Source organism: Protomyctophum parallelum, assembly GCF_964188405.1.
Source record: "Protomyctophum parallelum genome assembly, chromosome: 9".
NCBI classification, from domain to species: domain Eukaryota; kingdom Metazoa; phylum Chordata; class Actinopteri; order Myctophiformes; family Myctophidae; genus Protomyctophum; species Protomyctophum parallelum.
The window spans coordinates 39,805,050-39,821,193 of record NC_139706.1 but is presented as its reverse complement, the minus strand read 5'-3'; the positions used below and the strand labels follow the sequence as shown (position 1 = coordinate 39,821,193).

Genomic DNA, 16,144 nt, shown 5'->3' with positions numbered 1-16,144 from the left:
AATAAATATATGCACATTTTTTTTTCTTCAAATCTTTGTGTGAGAGAAAACATTAAAAGTGCCTCCTACAAAGCCGTTAGTGGGTGACGATGATAATCCAGAAGCAATGGGAGTGGGACGGGGTGGGGGGGTGGGGGGGTACCTTAACAAAGTGCGTGGGATATCCAGAAAACCTTGAGCGTCATCATATAATATTCACAAATGTTTTACCATCCGTGGGTCAGTGCGTCCAGTTACGAGAAGCACCCTGATATAGACAGTATAGTCCTCATTAATAGTAATAACCATATTAATAAGATATAAAATTAAATAGAACACTGAACTGTAAATGCGTTGCAGTATCTCTATAACGTGAAGTGATAGTTCTGAGCAAATCCCTCGCCCCTGCATGGGAGCGAGTGCATGCAGCAAACTGCAATTCATTTTTAATATATATTTATATATATATATATATAGATTTTCTCTTTTAATCATTTCCTACAAACTGTATGTGCACGGCTTCCGGGTATTTGTACATCCAGGTGAAAGATAAAAGAGACAAACTCGAGCACCGTGTCTGGGGAGACGTCCAGCTCCCGTGTGTCACGGTAACTCCACCGTCAGAGCGTGTAAAAAGGAGCTCGAACAACGGAATATCATTTCGGATGTTTTTTAATAGCCCGGCGCCCCTTTCTTCTGTCTCCCGCTCCCTCCTGGGCATATAGACACATCTATTAAGTATAAAAATAACGGCTGTTAACACTGCTGGCTACTCTGTAAAAGGCACTTCATTGAAATATCTGAGAATGGCCTCTCCTCCAAAGCGATTATTTGGGGGGAAACGTTGTAATATAATATTTCATTTTATATCATGCTGCTTTTTTAATTTTTGTATGTTTCCAATACTGGTATTTTTGTTTTTGCTTTGAATTATGGTAAAAAGGTGAGTGTTGTTTTGTGTGTTATTCTCCGTGGGTTTAAGTTGTTAAAACCGATATGATTTCTCCAGGACTTCGAGGTAATCCGGCTTCGTTTGGAGTTTGGCCCTTAACTCGAGGTAATCGCTTTGGGTGGGGTCGGGGTAGCAGCCTTTCCCCGCTGTGAAAAGCAACGTCTCCTTCAGCCGCGCGTCCTGCTGCAGGTCTGGGAAATGCATGCCTGGTGGATGTGCGTGCGCCACGTGCATGTCCTTTAGTTTTGGCACGGTCCCATACAGGCAGTCTACGAAGCCAACGGTTGGCGTGGGCCTCTGGCTATCAATCACGGTGGGGCAGAGCCCGCCGTTCTCGTGAAATCCTGCAAGATCGGCGGTGGTGTGGTTGACAGTGACGATGGTGTTGAGTTGAGAGTTGGACACGGCCAGTGTCCACTCTCTTTCTTTTTCTAACAAGGTTCTGTAGTTACTGCTGCAGTTACCTCTATTGTCTTCCTTCTCTGAAAACTGCCCTCCCGACTCCCCCGCTATCTCTCCCTCTCTGGGCTTATAGATGGGATTGTTACACATCTGAGTCACTGGGTGGGGGATGTAATCATACACATGGCTGTGTGTATGTGCGTGGCTGGTGTGGGTGTGTGTGTGAACACTGGGCGTTGGTTTCTCTGGCGTGCCGGTGTTCCCAGCAGTGCTTTGCCTCGGCGGGTCCTCGAATATCCGGCACTGCATCTGGATTCCCGCCAGGTCTACCTCAGAGCGCTTCCGGAAAGGCAGCTTCTTCCTGCGCCTGAGGACGAAGGCAAAAAGCCCAGCAGCAACAAAAACAGCAGAGATGAAGAGGATAAGGAGGCTAAGGATGAGAACAGAGAGTGGCACAGCTCCCCTCCCACGGGCCTCCCCCAGGTCAGAGCTCCCCGTGGTAAGGTCGTCACCACCAGGCAGAGCCGGGGAGGGGCCTGAGGAGTACCTCAGATCAGGGCAGACGACCTCGACCTCCAATGAGCGCAGGTCCATGCCATAGGCAAAATCGGGCGTCTTGCAGATTACGTCGCCCACAACGATGACGGACGAGAGCTTCTCCAGCCACTGCTTGAGGGGGATGATGTCACAGGTGCAGTCCCAGGGGTTCTGGTGCAGGTCAATTTGGACTAGAGAGTCCAGGTGCTCAAGGACACCACGCACACTCAGGGAAAGGAAGTAGTTGTTACGCAGATTGAGGCGGGCCAGGCTGGTGCCTGCGAAGACATCAGTGGGCAAGGTGCGAAGCAGGTTGTCATTGAGGAAAACCAGCTGTAGGTTTGGCATGAGGGAGAAAGAGGCGGGCTGGATCTCACGTATGACGTTATACTCAAAGTAGAGATAACTTAGCATCTGAAGCCCCCTGAACATCCCTGGGGTCAGTTTCTCTATATCATTTCCATTCAGGAATAAACTTTTCAAGTTGGGCAGGTTGATGAAGGCGCCCTCCTGAACATAGGATATCCGATTATTCCCTAAATTGAGTAAATCCAAGCTGGAAAAATTCCAGAAATCCGAACGGTAGATTTTCTGTATTAGGTTCCCACTGAGATATAGCTTTTTAGCATTGAGAGGCCGTGGCAAGAGCTCAGAGATATTGTGAAAGCCCTTCTCTTTACAGTTAACTGAGAGCCCCAGGTCGTTAATGTGAAGGTTGCAGGTACATCCAGCAGGGCAAATGATGGGGATGGGAGGCCTGGTTTGGTAGCCAGCTACCGGGGGCTGGTTATTGCCTGGGTACATACTACGAGGGGTCGGTGCATTCTTGGTGGGCCGAGGCCGCTTGGTGGGCTTGACATGCCTCTCTTTGTACTCCACCGATGAAGCTGTGTTGTGAACGGAGGAAAGCATAGAGGAAGGTTTGGTGGGCCATGTGTTCTCATTGTTGAACGGAACTCTGGGGATTCCCAGCTTTGCCTCAATCTCCACGTCAGAGAGCTGCGGACAGAGCTCGCTGCGTTTAATCTCACGCAAGTCTTTCCCATGGAAGTGGAAGGGGTATTCACATGTGATCTCTCCCACGAGTGCAGTATAAGGGATTCTCTCCAGCCAGGTTTTCAGCTGAACAATATCACACGCGCAGTTCCACGGATTCTCCTCCAGTTGAATCTCCATCAGGCTCCGGCCGACATACTCCAGCATGCCCTTGTACGGCAACATCTTTAGTCTGTTTCCCCTCAGGTCCAGGTGCGTGAGTGACACGGACCGGAACAGATAGCTGGGGAGCACAGGGATCAGATTGTCATTGAGTATGAGCACTCTCAGTTTGTGGAGGTGCCTGAATGCACCGCTCTCGATCCGCTTGATCACGTTGTAGTCCGCCTGGAGGTACTCTAGGCTCTCCAGACCCAGAAAAGTGTCATTGCGGAAAACCTCTAGCTTGTTCTCATGCAGGAACAGCCGTTTGAGGATCCCCAGGCCATTGAAGGCTCCCGCGTGAATGTCCTGCAATGCATTATTCCCCAAGTTAATGGATATAGCATTGTTGAGGTGGAGGAAACTGTTAAAGTACAGCTTCCGCATGGAGTTCCTCTGCAAGTTGAGCTTGAAGGGCCGGCTCCATATCTGGGAGATCTGACTAACATTTGTAAATCCCTTGCTGTCGCAGTGAACATGGAAAAAGCCCTCCTTGACTTCACAGTAGCAGGGCTCAAAGCAGGGCTCGTCGATCTCCTCCGAGTCCTCCAGCAGTGGGATCGGGGTGGTCCATCCTAAAGCTATGGTGCTCAGCAAGGTAACCCACAGCATCCTCGCTGACACCCGAGGGATGAAGTCACGGCTCCGGGCAGAGCCACTTCAACCAAGCACTGTTGAAGGAGAGAGAAGAAGAGAGGGAGAGACATTACATACATATACACACACATACTATAAGAGGGTGAGATGCAATAGAGCATGGTTGAGAGAGAGTGAGAGAGAGAGAGAGAGAGAGAGAGAGAGAAAAGAGAGAGAGATTAAATATCACAGTGTTGCTAGTGGTGGTTCAAACTAAATACAGACTTATAGCACTATAGATAGAACGGGTGACATCCAGCAAAGCAAACAAATCTCTGCTTTCAGACTCCTAGCGTCACCATAAGGAGGCCATCGTCATCCATTATGCCGCAGATATACCAGTAAGGTTGCAATAAATCAAGCTGCAGAGATGCTTATCCCATGAATAAACAAAGGCAACAGCAGGTGGATGGGTTGAGTGCGAGGAGAGGCCGTCTCGTCAGTATTTATTACATAACGGGGACCCGACCCCTCTTCGGTAACTCAGGGTCCAGAATCAGAGCGTTGTTGGTGTTCGTATAGTGTTATTGTGAAAATGAATGATGGTGTGGATACGACAGATTAATCCTGCCTGGTCACGAGCAGTACTCAGCAGAAGTCAGCCTTTATCAGAGACAGAGCAGGATCCACAGTGGTGACACTGGAGAGGACGAGTTGAGGTGATTTGGTAAGTCACGCAGTGCTGAGTGCTGACATGATTCTAAAGATATTTGTTTGACTATAGCTTCTATCTTGCTTATCAACAGCTATTTTCCATTTGATTATTTTATTATTATTAAAATATTATTAGTATTAGTATTATTATTATTATTATTATTATTGTTATTTTAGGAAAGCCTGAGCTCATAAAAGACAATCACATCCACAGTCTTTTTGTTTTATATGAAAGCATTATGGAATTTCATTCAGTGCATTGAGTTAAAAAAAATAAAAAAAATCACGATCCTCCTGAGAGAGAGAGGGAATGAGGTAGTTATCCTTTCCCCAAAAACATAAAAATAATAATAGTTCAACCCCCTTAATCGGTGATGCTATCAACCGATTAGTGGAGAACAGGAGGGGAAAAAAGCAAGAGGCAATAAAGCGCAGTGGGCGAGCTGCGCTCTGCTTGCGGCTGCAACCCGGTCGTAATGAGCTTTAGTGCAGTGAGGGTAGATCAACACCCTCTGGAAAACAGGGACATTGTTTAAGAAAAACTATATATTCACAAAGGGAAACTAAAATAAGTCGTTTAAAGTCTCTCTCTCTCTCTCTCTCTCTCTCTCTCTCTCTCTCTCTCTCTCTCTCTCTCTCTCTCTCTCTCTCTCTCTCACGCACACACACACACACACACACACACACGCATGCGCGCACGCGCGCCCGTGACATGCACACACAAGTGCATACAATGCAATGAATAGCTCACTTTGTATGTCTGCTTATAGCTTTTCACAAGCGTGTGAAGTGCGCGCACGCACGCGCGCGCACACACGCGAGCGCGCACACACACACACACACACACACACACACGCACACACACACACACACACACACACACACACACACACACACACACACACACACACACACACACACACACACACACACACACACACACACGCACGCACACACTAAGCGCTGTCCGTTAAAACGAGGTGCTGAAAAATCCAAACAGGCGCTTCTCTAGAGAGCGGGGTCTCTGTCCATGGTGCTGAAGCCAAGTCTGACACATATAGCTTGATGTGCGCACTAAAAGGGAATTCAGCGAACAAAAATAAAACCACTAAGTAATCCCCTCAAAATAAAATAAAATAAAATAAAATAAAATAAAATAAAATAAAATAAAATAAAATAAAATAAAATAAAATAAGTATTTAAACGATAAGTGACAAAGGATCCTCGTTCCTCGTATAATATTCCATCGCGTCAGCGTTCGTTTAAAATGTCCATGCTCAAACGGCTCTCGATTTGCTTTTAAGACGGCTGGAAAGAACTGCACGTATCCCGGGTTGGTTCATTTCTAATGGGATATATACGTACTCAGTTTAACGGAATCCAACTTCACATATCTTCCTGCTCCGTGTCCGGTGGTACCGGAGTGGCGCGCCAGGCTGGCAGTCCCGTTTGCAGTCCGTCACCGGGCTATAGGAGAGATACGGGGGCAAAGGGAGAGCAGAGAGGAGGAATAAGACGAGACGTATAGAATAATTAATAGGCTACGGCAAGGAGTCACTCACAGACATCCCCAAATCTCTCCTAAATAGCACTGACAGGAAGAAATAAAACAATTCAGTCTGTCCTAAATACACCAAATTACATTAAAAGATAACAGTGCATTTGCTCAAATAACTTAATATAAAATCACAAGCAATTGAAGTGGTTTAAACAAATCTAATCGCCGTTTTTGCAATCGAAAGACATGCAGAATAACCTTCCTATCAACATGAGGACGAAGCAAAGTGCTTTTTGAAATACATGCCAAGCATAATGCAGTTGCCTTTCGTCGTGACATTGGAAGAAAAGCGGCGAATAAGGAACAAATATCTATTGATCAGTCGGCTGATTCTCATCTATTCGTTATCCTCGCTATATCGAGATAGCTTGTCGGTCGTCCAGTCCATGGCTTTGCAGTGCCAGTAGCCTAAGCCTCAAAGCGCAGACATGTATGGAGGTGAACATTAGAACACATATATGCACAAACACTAATAGCGCTCACCTTAGTTTCGTGCTGGAATCGAAAAGCATCCGGAGGAAAAAAGACCACTAGTTTGAAGCTCGGTGGATCTCTCCCTTGCTCTCTGATTTCTCCCTCTCTTTCTCTCTCTCTCTCTCTCTCTCTCTCTCTCTCTCTCTCTCTCTCCCTCTCTCTCTCTCTGTCTCGTTCCTCCCTTCCTCCCTCTCTCTCTCTCGCAAGCACGCACGCAAGCACGCACGCACGCACACACACACACACACACACACACACACACACACACACACACACACACACACACACACACACACACACACACACACACACACACACACACACACACACACACACACACACACACGCTTTCTCTCTCTCTCTCTCTCTCTCTCTCTCTCTCTCTTTCTCTTTCACACAGTTTCTCGCAGTGGCTGAGGCAAAAGAGAGGAGAGGTAAAATGAAGACGTGATAGGAATGCAACCCAAACTCTCTCTCTCTCTCTCTCTCTCTCTCTCTCTCTCTCTCTCTCTCTCTCTCTCTCTCTCTCTCTCTCTCTCTCTCTTTCGCTCTCTCGATCTCTCTCACTTCTCCTTTCTCTCAGCGGTTTGCTTAAGATGCAAGTCCTGAGCTCGCCCGTCCGCTTCCCCCCTCCGAGCGAGCGAGCGCTCAACAGTGTAGCCGGTTGAAATTGCCCTCTGCTCGTCTTGAGGACCGCGGCTCTGCCCGATGCGGCAGCAGGACTCTATGGATCATGGCAACGAGCAGGCTTTTGCCTTTTGGGGCTTTTCTGTCCAGCTCGTCATCATACGTCACTGAACATAAAGTCTGTCAGTCTGAGCTATATGGGAGACGTATATGGCGTTGATACAGCGGACCACGCAAACAGGCTGGGCATAATACAATGGAAGGAAACGATGCGTTATAGTTGTAGATGCAGCGATGCTGTCGACAGGAGGAGTGAGGGAGACGATATGTGGAGGGGGCTGAGGAGGAGCGCGTTGGCTGCCGCAGCGCGAACGCGCATCAGGAGGGAAAAAAGCGCGAGCGTGGGGGACGGGGGAGGGGGTGGTTCTCTTCGTGCGCAGGAGAACCTGTGGATGACAGGCAGCAGGCACGGGACGTTTAATCAATATCCCGCTGCCTCCTCACTTCTTTTGATCTCTCTCTCTCTCTCTCTCTCTCTCTCTCTCCCCCCCTCTTTCTCTCTCTCTCTGTCTCTGTTTCGTAACGATGCTATCTGTTCAGTTGATGTTATTTTATGCTTTGGTAAAATGCCCTTGGTTAACGACATGGATGTTTTGATTGAAAACAAGCGATTGTTGCTTTTTTTAGTTTGTAAATAAAAGGTTTTATAAAAAGTCAAAAAGTCTCTCTCTCTCTCTCTCTCTCTCTCTCGATTTATATCTAATAATAATATTAAATACTTTTATTTTCAGTAATTTAGTAGTGACGGGACAGGACATGAGTTGGCACGCCTCTCTCTCTCTCTCTCTCTCTCTCTCTCTCTCTCAGATGTGAAGGAAGAGAGGGTGGCCGTTTCCTTCTCTCTGCAGCAGTCATCGTGAGGCGGGGGGAGAGAGAGAGAGAGAGAGAGAGAGAGAGAGAGAGAGAGAGAGAGAGAGAGAGAGAGAGAGAGTGAGTTTCTTTCATTCCGTTCAATTCGTGTGCGCTCCCGCACCTCGCCTCCAGCGGGCAACACAAGCCCGTGCTGTGACTGTGTTGTGACTGAGCACCGTCATAGAACCTTCATAACCAACGCTCAGAACGCTGGCTGTCTCAAGGAAGTAGCCTAGTCATCTCCATATAGGCCTATAGAGACTATAGCACCTATATATCCATTAGATATATAGGATCTATAGGCTATAGTCAGACTACTGCAGTTTGCTTTAAAAAAGGCTATTCAAAACTTTTGAATACCCTTTTGAACATGCACTTTTGAATCAAAGGTGCATGTTTTTAAAACAAATAGGCTACTGCAGTTTGCCGGAAAAAAAATAACACTCAGTGAGAGGCGCTCTTATCATCGTACATTATCATACATCAGCCAATGAAATCACATTCCGTGCTACAAACACATTCAGTGTTACAACACATTTAGGAGCCTACTCAAACACATCAACACATGCATGCACCCAAAGCATTTTGAGGGTTAGGTGTTCAAGTGAAAAAGGGCACCTTGTGCGGCACGTGGAACCGCCGGCTGCCCTAATAGTGTGTGAGATTTATAGACCATAAATAATATATTAGCAACTTTTAATCCAGGATTGGTCGATGTCACCATGTGCCACATACTGTACAGTGTACAAATCAGTCAGTCAGTCAATCAATCAATCAATCAATCAATCAATCAATCAATCAATCAATCAATCAATCAATCAATCAATCAATCAATCAATCAATCAATCAATCAATCAATCAATCAATCCCGGTTTTTTTGTTGGTGTTCGGCTGAATTACCGCCATCTGTATATGAATGGGTGAATGTAATGCACAATATATGTAAATAAGCGCTTTGGATAAAAAGCGCTTTATATATGCACCATTTCAGGTCTGGCCTGACTCACCTGACCCGCAATTTCTTGTTTATTGCCTATACCTTAAAATATCTGTGCCCGAGATTCAAACTATAGGGAAGATGGAATCCCCCTTGGTCAGGGCTTACATATAGGGCTTCAGGCTGAGGTACCCATGCACCCATGCACCCATGCACGCACGCACGCACGCACGCACGCACGCACGCACGCACGCACGCACACACGCACGCACGCACGCACGCACGCACGCACGCACGCACGCACGCACGCACGCACGCACACACACACACACACACACACACACACACACACACACACAGTCACACACACAGACACACACACACACACACACACACACACACACACACACACACACACACACACACACACAGACACACACACACACACACACACACACACACACACACACACACACACACACACACACACACACACACACACACACACACACACAGAGAGAAGGCAAATGCATGGAGTATGTGAGTATTTGGGAGCAGCCAGCTGTGATCCTGTAAAACTGTCATTCTTCATGAAAAGCTGTCATTCTTCTTCTTGAGCCTGTCAGCCAGTGTCACCCATTAATATACTGCCACTACAGACCCCTCATTCAGCCTGGAGAAAATAGCTTGACCGTCTTACACAGATGGAAACAAAAACAGGAAGGGGATGTTCTGGGAAGGATTCTGGCAGAGGATGGGTGAGGCTTCCATGACAACAGCATTGTTTCTTGACCTTCCCTGTTTCCTCTTCCCCTGTGGGTTGTAGTCCAGGGCCTGTCTTGTGGTGTTATCTGTGTCCTTTCTAAGGGTGTGGCCTATCCAGTTCCACTTTCTCCTTTTGATGGTACTAGCTATACTGTCCTGTTTTGTGATCCTCCATAACTCCTCATTTGTGGTTTCGATGGGCCACCATAGCTTGAGGATGTAACCAGGCCTTTGTTTACAAACACCTGGAGCTTGTCCTTTAGGCCCTCTGTGGTCTTGCATGTTTCAGAGCCATAGAGCAGGACAGTCTTCACGTTGGTTTTGAAGATCCGTAGCTTGGTGTTATTAGAGAGCTGTCTGGATAGCCAGATCGGTCGCAAGATCCTAAATGCCAGCTGTGCTTTGCTGTGCTTTGCTGATTCTAAGCATAGAGTATAAAGAAGGATAGAGACTAGAAACCGGTGTTGATCTTGAGCCCAAGCTGTCCGCTGTTTGCCTGTAGTCTGTCTACACATTCGGTGAACATAGGCGAACATTATAAGTGAAAATGACAGAAACTGTTAAGGAGGTATAGGGCTTTCAGGACAACTTTAGTTTATCTAAGCTCATCTCGCTCAAGAATCGCCTAAGGGTGGCGCCATTTCCATGGTGCCAACACAGAATGAATCCATATACTCACGAAACAATATTGATTGGGTCGTGCAAACTGTCTGTCACGGCTGTAGCTGCAGGTTCCGCCCGGAGCCTTTAAAGCAGCCCACCAGCCAGCCTTTTTCTGCGCTGATACAGACGTATTTTCTAAGACTACCAACCTTAAACTCCGTTGAGAATATTATTCCCCTTGGACGAGTGCCCTCACTTGTACCCTGGAATTCGCGGTGGAAACCCGGTGGTCTTACACCAGTTGGCGCACTGACAACATCCTCCTTCCCGAAGACCTGTGTAGTGTTCTCAAGCAGTGTATGGGACTGTCAATTAACACCAAGCTAAACCACAGCCAATGAAGACAGAATCAAGGTTGGAATTGACCGTTTACTTGTATACTTCTTTGATGACTTGATGGTAAAAACTGTAAAATAATAAAACAATACAAACATTCAGTGTCTGTTCTAAATTGACAGCATTGCACACCCAGGCAATTAGAAATCACACTGTGGCTAAACCACATACACACTGCAGTGTAATTAGCAAGAGGACATACACCTGCACTGCTCTGCAGACAGCAGCAAACATTGTTTAGAATTCCAAATAAACATACACAAAACATATCACAGAAAGTTACAATAACTGGATTCACCAGCACAACTTACGACATTGCATCAAAAATGCTCCCAAGTGGGTAAGATGTGTCTCAAGGCTCAAGCTCTGAGCAGGTCTGCCTTCTCTAGCTCTGCTGCATGCAAAATGGTGCTAACAGGAAGTGACTCATCAAATAGAGTTTTCAAAATAAAGCAGTGGTACACATCTTCACAATAAAGTATTCACAAACTTTTCTACTCTAAAAAGAAATACAACATGTTGAATATAATTGCCTTAAAGGCAAGACAACCTGAGTTAACTTCAAATGCATCTCCAATTCTCTATGCTTTTGCTATCTCACTACATTATTCCTTTATAATCAAGGACCATGAAGTTATTGAAAAATAACTACCAAACTGCTTGGCTACGATGGCATATATTATGATGGATGTTAATATTAAAGGGATCACCGTTTGGGGACAAGTAGTGGCCAATGGCTTCCACCTCTTGGATCATCTCAACAACAACAATAAAATGTTTTCTTTAACTGTTGGTCAGGACTCAGGAGTCTGACTCAGGACCCATAGTAGTTTATCTGCGTTTTGCTTGTGGGGCCCAACAGGACAGGAACAACAATGTGTTTTAATGAATATGAGACTCAGGGTGAATCTAATAGTGTCTTTTGGGTCGTTGATGGAAAGGTTTTAAGGCCTCCTATATTGCAGATCACAGACGATCAGAGTTATGTCGTAAAACTAAGTAATGTAACAGAAGATGGTTCTTCATCTCTCACTTGCTGCCATGAGGGAACAAGACTATTGAAGAAGACCGATAATTTACTGTATACAATATAAGTACAACAGACTACAATGCTATACAGACATCAATAAAATGTAATATACTGTACGGTGCAATGCCACAACTTGTTTTTCAAAGCACAGCAAAGTAGTCCTTTTTGTCAACTAAAAAGATTAAAACAATACAGCAGGGTACAACAAAATGTAATTCAATACAACACCATACATACAGTACACAGAGCCAGACAGCACAATTTTCCCTTGGATAAATACTGACATGAGAACAGGGTTTTTCTATACTGTAGTTGTTACAACTCGGACGGGAATATAGACACATAGGAAGCTTTCTACAGTGTGTTGAAAAGATACAATCGTATGGATTTACATTTAGCTCAGTGCAGAGTGGGTAGATCTTAGACGGTGCTGCATCCAGATTCTTAGCAGAACTACATCTATACAAATACTGCAGCTAATTAATCAATATGCACTCAGAACCCCCATGGGTCATGATGTGGTAAGATAATGTACCATGCTAATTGAATAACATGTCATTGTTATGATAAACACACAAAAACACACGTATGCATGCACACATGCGCGCATAATAAATAATAATAATAATGAGCGCATGCATATAGGGCACGAGAAATGGGCGGAGTATGGGCGGATCCTGCCAAATAAGGACTCGTTCCGGGTGCCATGTTGTTTGTTAACTTGCTCTGAGGGTACCGTGTTAAGTAAAGGTAGTGGCCAGTCACAACATTGACAGCTAGACTCACGACACAACGGATTAATACTTAACAGTAATGACGCAAAACGCAAAAGCACGCTACCTGGAAAAAACAACTCAACTGAGTGGATTTGAACCATATGAACACACAGAGTGGGACACACTGGCGGTGGCGGAGGATTATGATCATGCAGTTAGCATTCATCACTAATCTTGTTTATGTTATGAATGAGCTTTTGCACCCTTGCTGACTTTAACAACCGTAGTGGAAAAAAGAACAATGCCAAGCCAACTTCTGCCAAGACAAACAAACGGGCAGGACCAAGCCAACCCAATGAGAACACATACAGTAACTATGGTGCACATGCAGACAGAACACATACAGTAACTATGGTGCACATGCAGACAGCCAGACGGGATATTGTGATAACAAGCATAGTAGTAATTTTTGCTGATTATTATTATTTATTTTAATGTGGAAAATGTTAAAATATCTGCTATGATGTCATGCCAAAAAAGCATTAAAGCGGTTAAATATGTCACTTCACCCGAGTATGGCATGAAATGAATCATTGCAATGACTTTAATTCAATGCAATATAGGCCTGCCTGTACCTTGAGAATTAAAATGTGCTTTGTTGACGTCCAAGATGAAGAGATGTTACAGTAAGTTGCAAGATTAATATTTGGAACATTTATTCCACCTCAGGACAAGAGAACATCGATATCAAACACATATCAACATGTTGTTTATTTCTTAATGATCTGTGTGCCTTTAATCAAAGCAGAAACATTATACTGCAAGCTGACAAAGGATCAAATGGGAATCTTTGAACCGCCCCCTCCTACAGATCATAAAGACTTTGTAGAGTTCAGTCTCTGCTGTTCAAAATCATCTGAAGAATGGAATTCAGTCTATATTGCATTTTCATTGCATTTTCAATTAAACCAAATTGAACGTATTGCTGAACTAATGGGATGCTAAACTGGCTATCTCACAAAAAGTTTGCAAATTAGGACTATGACATCAAGTGAGTCTGATATCACAACTAATTTATGTTGCTCCAACTTTTAAACTAGCTTTGTATGCCTCCAGAATCTGCTCTGTCGCTGAATTCTAAATAAAATGGCTTTTGAGAAATACTATATTCTGGCTCATTTCAAGATTTTCCAATAGGAATATTCTAATCTCTTTCATGTTACATTTGTAACAGTGTCTTTAGTTTGAAATCTATGCACAAATTAAAATGTAGCCTACATTTGTGCTTTTGTAGACACACAGAGCTCTGACATCATCACAGTGTTCAACAAAGATCAGTACAGGATAAGAAAACAATTAGTCTGGGTGGCAGAATGCATAATGAGCCTGAATGTGTTCCTATACTTTCTGAATCTGAGAATCTTTCTTTGGTTTATGACCTTAGACATCACTTGCTTGTTGGCTAACAGACACTTGGGTTTCCTGTGATACCTATGATCATTCTCATAGCGTAATCATTTCTCACAGAGATATTAAATATCAAAAGTCCAAAAGTCCTGTTAATTGGCTGAACTGCTACTAAAACCAAACCCAAACCAAAAGTATACAATACATATTATGAACAATATCAAAAGTGCACTATACATTTTGTTTTCATTGCAATCTTCGCAATGAAAACAATGAAAAGATATGAGATATCCTGTTAGTTACCAAAGTAGACAGAAGGACATTGCCCTACTTAACAAGCTCAAGTATGAATACAATGCTAGGATTTCTCTTTGGTTTGTGTTATATTATCAATTATTTTATCAATTTATTTTCCTCCACTCATTCTCTATATCAATAGCAGTGCAAATGTATAGTCGCTTTATCTGGCAATGCATCCCTGGAGAAGCACAGTGACTCGGATGAAAAGCTGCATGGGTACCTATGTATGACGTATTAGATAACACATTATAGAGCAACCTATTGGGAAAACGTCATGAACAACTATATGAAAAAGCCATTAATTCAAACTGTGAATATTATATACACAAGAGTCCTGGTAGTCTAATTAATTTTCCTGACATCAAGATTATATCTATAATAACAACGTGTTTTGCATTTAAATCAGAGGATAGAGATTTATTTGATTGTTTTGACAAAAGAAATACAAATGAGAAGTGAGCGGAATCTATATATCAAATATACTGCATGCATAATGAGAACATTAAAAACATTTAAAAAAACCTAAATCAAAAGTATATGTGTATGTATTAGTGCTGCAGCTGTAACTACAGTACAATATGGTAAAAACAACATTTAAATGCATCCACCTTGATGATCCCAGATCTATCCCTGCAAGACCTCATGAAAAAGCTTCACACAATGGAACTCTTGGGCACACACCTGGCGTCATGAGCCTGAGAAAACCTTTGTGTGGTGTGTGTGTGTGTGTGTGTGTGTGTGTGTGTGTGTGTGTGTGTGTGTGTGTGTGTGTGTGTGTGTGTGTGTGTGTGTGTGTGTGTGTGTGCGTGCATGTGTGCGTGCATGTGTGCGTGCGTGTGCGCATGTGTCAAATGGCTGCTTTATGTTACGGTAGTCTAATAAGATTATACATTTGAGTAATTAGCCCAACAGTGTGAATGAAGTGGACAAAAGAGCACCCAAATATAAAATGTGACACATCTCGCATGCTCACACAGATGCATACATGCACGCACATAATGTGAGTAAGAATGAGAGTGTGGCTCGAAGCATGCACGATTTGTTTATCTTTGAACAGTCATGCAAGAGGAGTTGAGAGCTCGTGGCCAGATGGTGTCCTCGCCAAAAGCCTCATATGGCATGCACAGACACACACACAAACACACACATGCATGCACACATGCACACACACACACACACACACACACACACACACACACACACACACACACACATACACACATACACACACATACACACACACACACACACACACACACACACACACACACACACACACACACACACACACACACACACACACACACACACACACACACACACACACACACCTCAGCCTATCATCCCTATCTCTCTCAGCTTGCTCTATAGCCTCAAACTGTCGGTGCAAAAATACCCACGGCTTGCTGAGAAACCTAATTCTCACACACTGCTCTCCCTGGAGAGAGGCAGAGAATGAGAGCGAGAGAGAGAGAGAGAGAGCGAGAGAGAGAGAGAGAGAGAGAGAGAGAGGGGGGGGGGGGAGAGAGAGAGAGAGAGAGACAGAGAATGAGAGAGAGAGAGAGAGAGAGAGAGAGAGAGAGAGAGAGTTGCTGCCTCAACAAGTAAAGTACATGGGACAAAGAAGGAGATGGAGAATGATGGAGGGAAATCTTGGGGTGGGGTGGAACACAAAGTGAGACAGAAGGAGAGAGAGAGGTAATCGTGTAAATATCAACCCTCTCATCAGCGTAGGAGTCCTCGGCTCAGCTTTCGTCTCTGACGCACAAAACAGAAAGACGGAGGCAGAATGTGGAGGGTGGTGGAGCACAACTTCTATTTTCTTCAGGATAACATACTCTGAGCTCAGGGTGTTTAACCACATGAACCCAAGCACTATTCTGGGGTGAAGATCTGGTGTACATGGAAAAAAGGAGGGGGCCGACAATAGACCCCTGGTCAACAAAGTGGTCAACAAATTGTAGAGGCGGGTGTAATGGTTAAGACTTGACTCTTCAGCAATTGTTTCCCCATTTGTGCATTTGCTTTGCCCCTTTTACGTGAACCTAATACACCTTGGAGA

At 44.5% G+C, this 16,144-nt stretch overlaps 1 protein-coding gene across 1 annotated transcript; it reads right to left on the bottom strand.

The window, feature by feature from the left end:
- Positions 1–494: 494 nt before the first annotated feature.
- slitrk3a (SLIT and NTRK-like family, member 3a) lies at positions 495–3,694 on the bottom strand. Its single transcript, XM_083772602.1, has one exon. It carries the CDS (start codon positions 3,677–3,679, stop codon positions 965–967), a length of 2,715 nt encoding a protein of 904 aa, XP_083628728.1. The 5' UTR covers positions 3,680–3,694; the 3' UTR covers positions 495–964.
- Between the last annotated feature and the right edge of the window lie 12,450 nt (positions 3,695–16,144).

What these genes read in the sequence shown, in the direction of transcription:
- slitrk3a (XM_083772602.1), bottom strand. Translation starts at nt 3,679, where the DNA reads ATGCTGTGGGTTACCTTGCTGAGCACCATAGCTTTAGGATGGACCACC.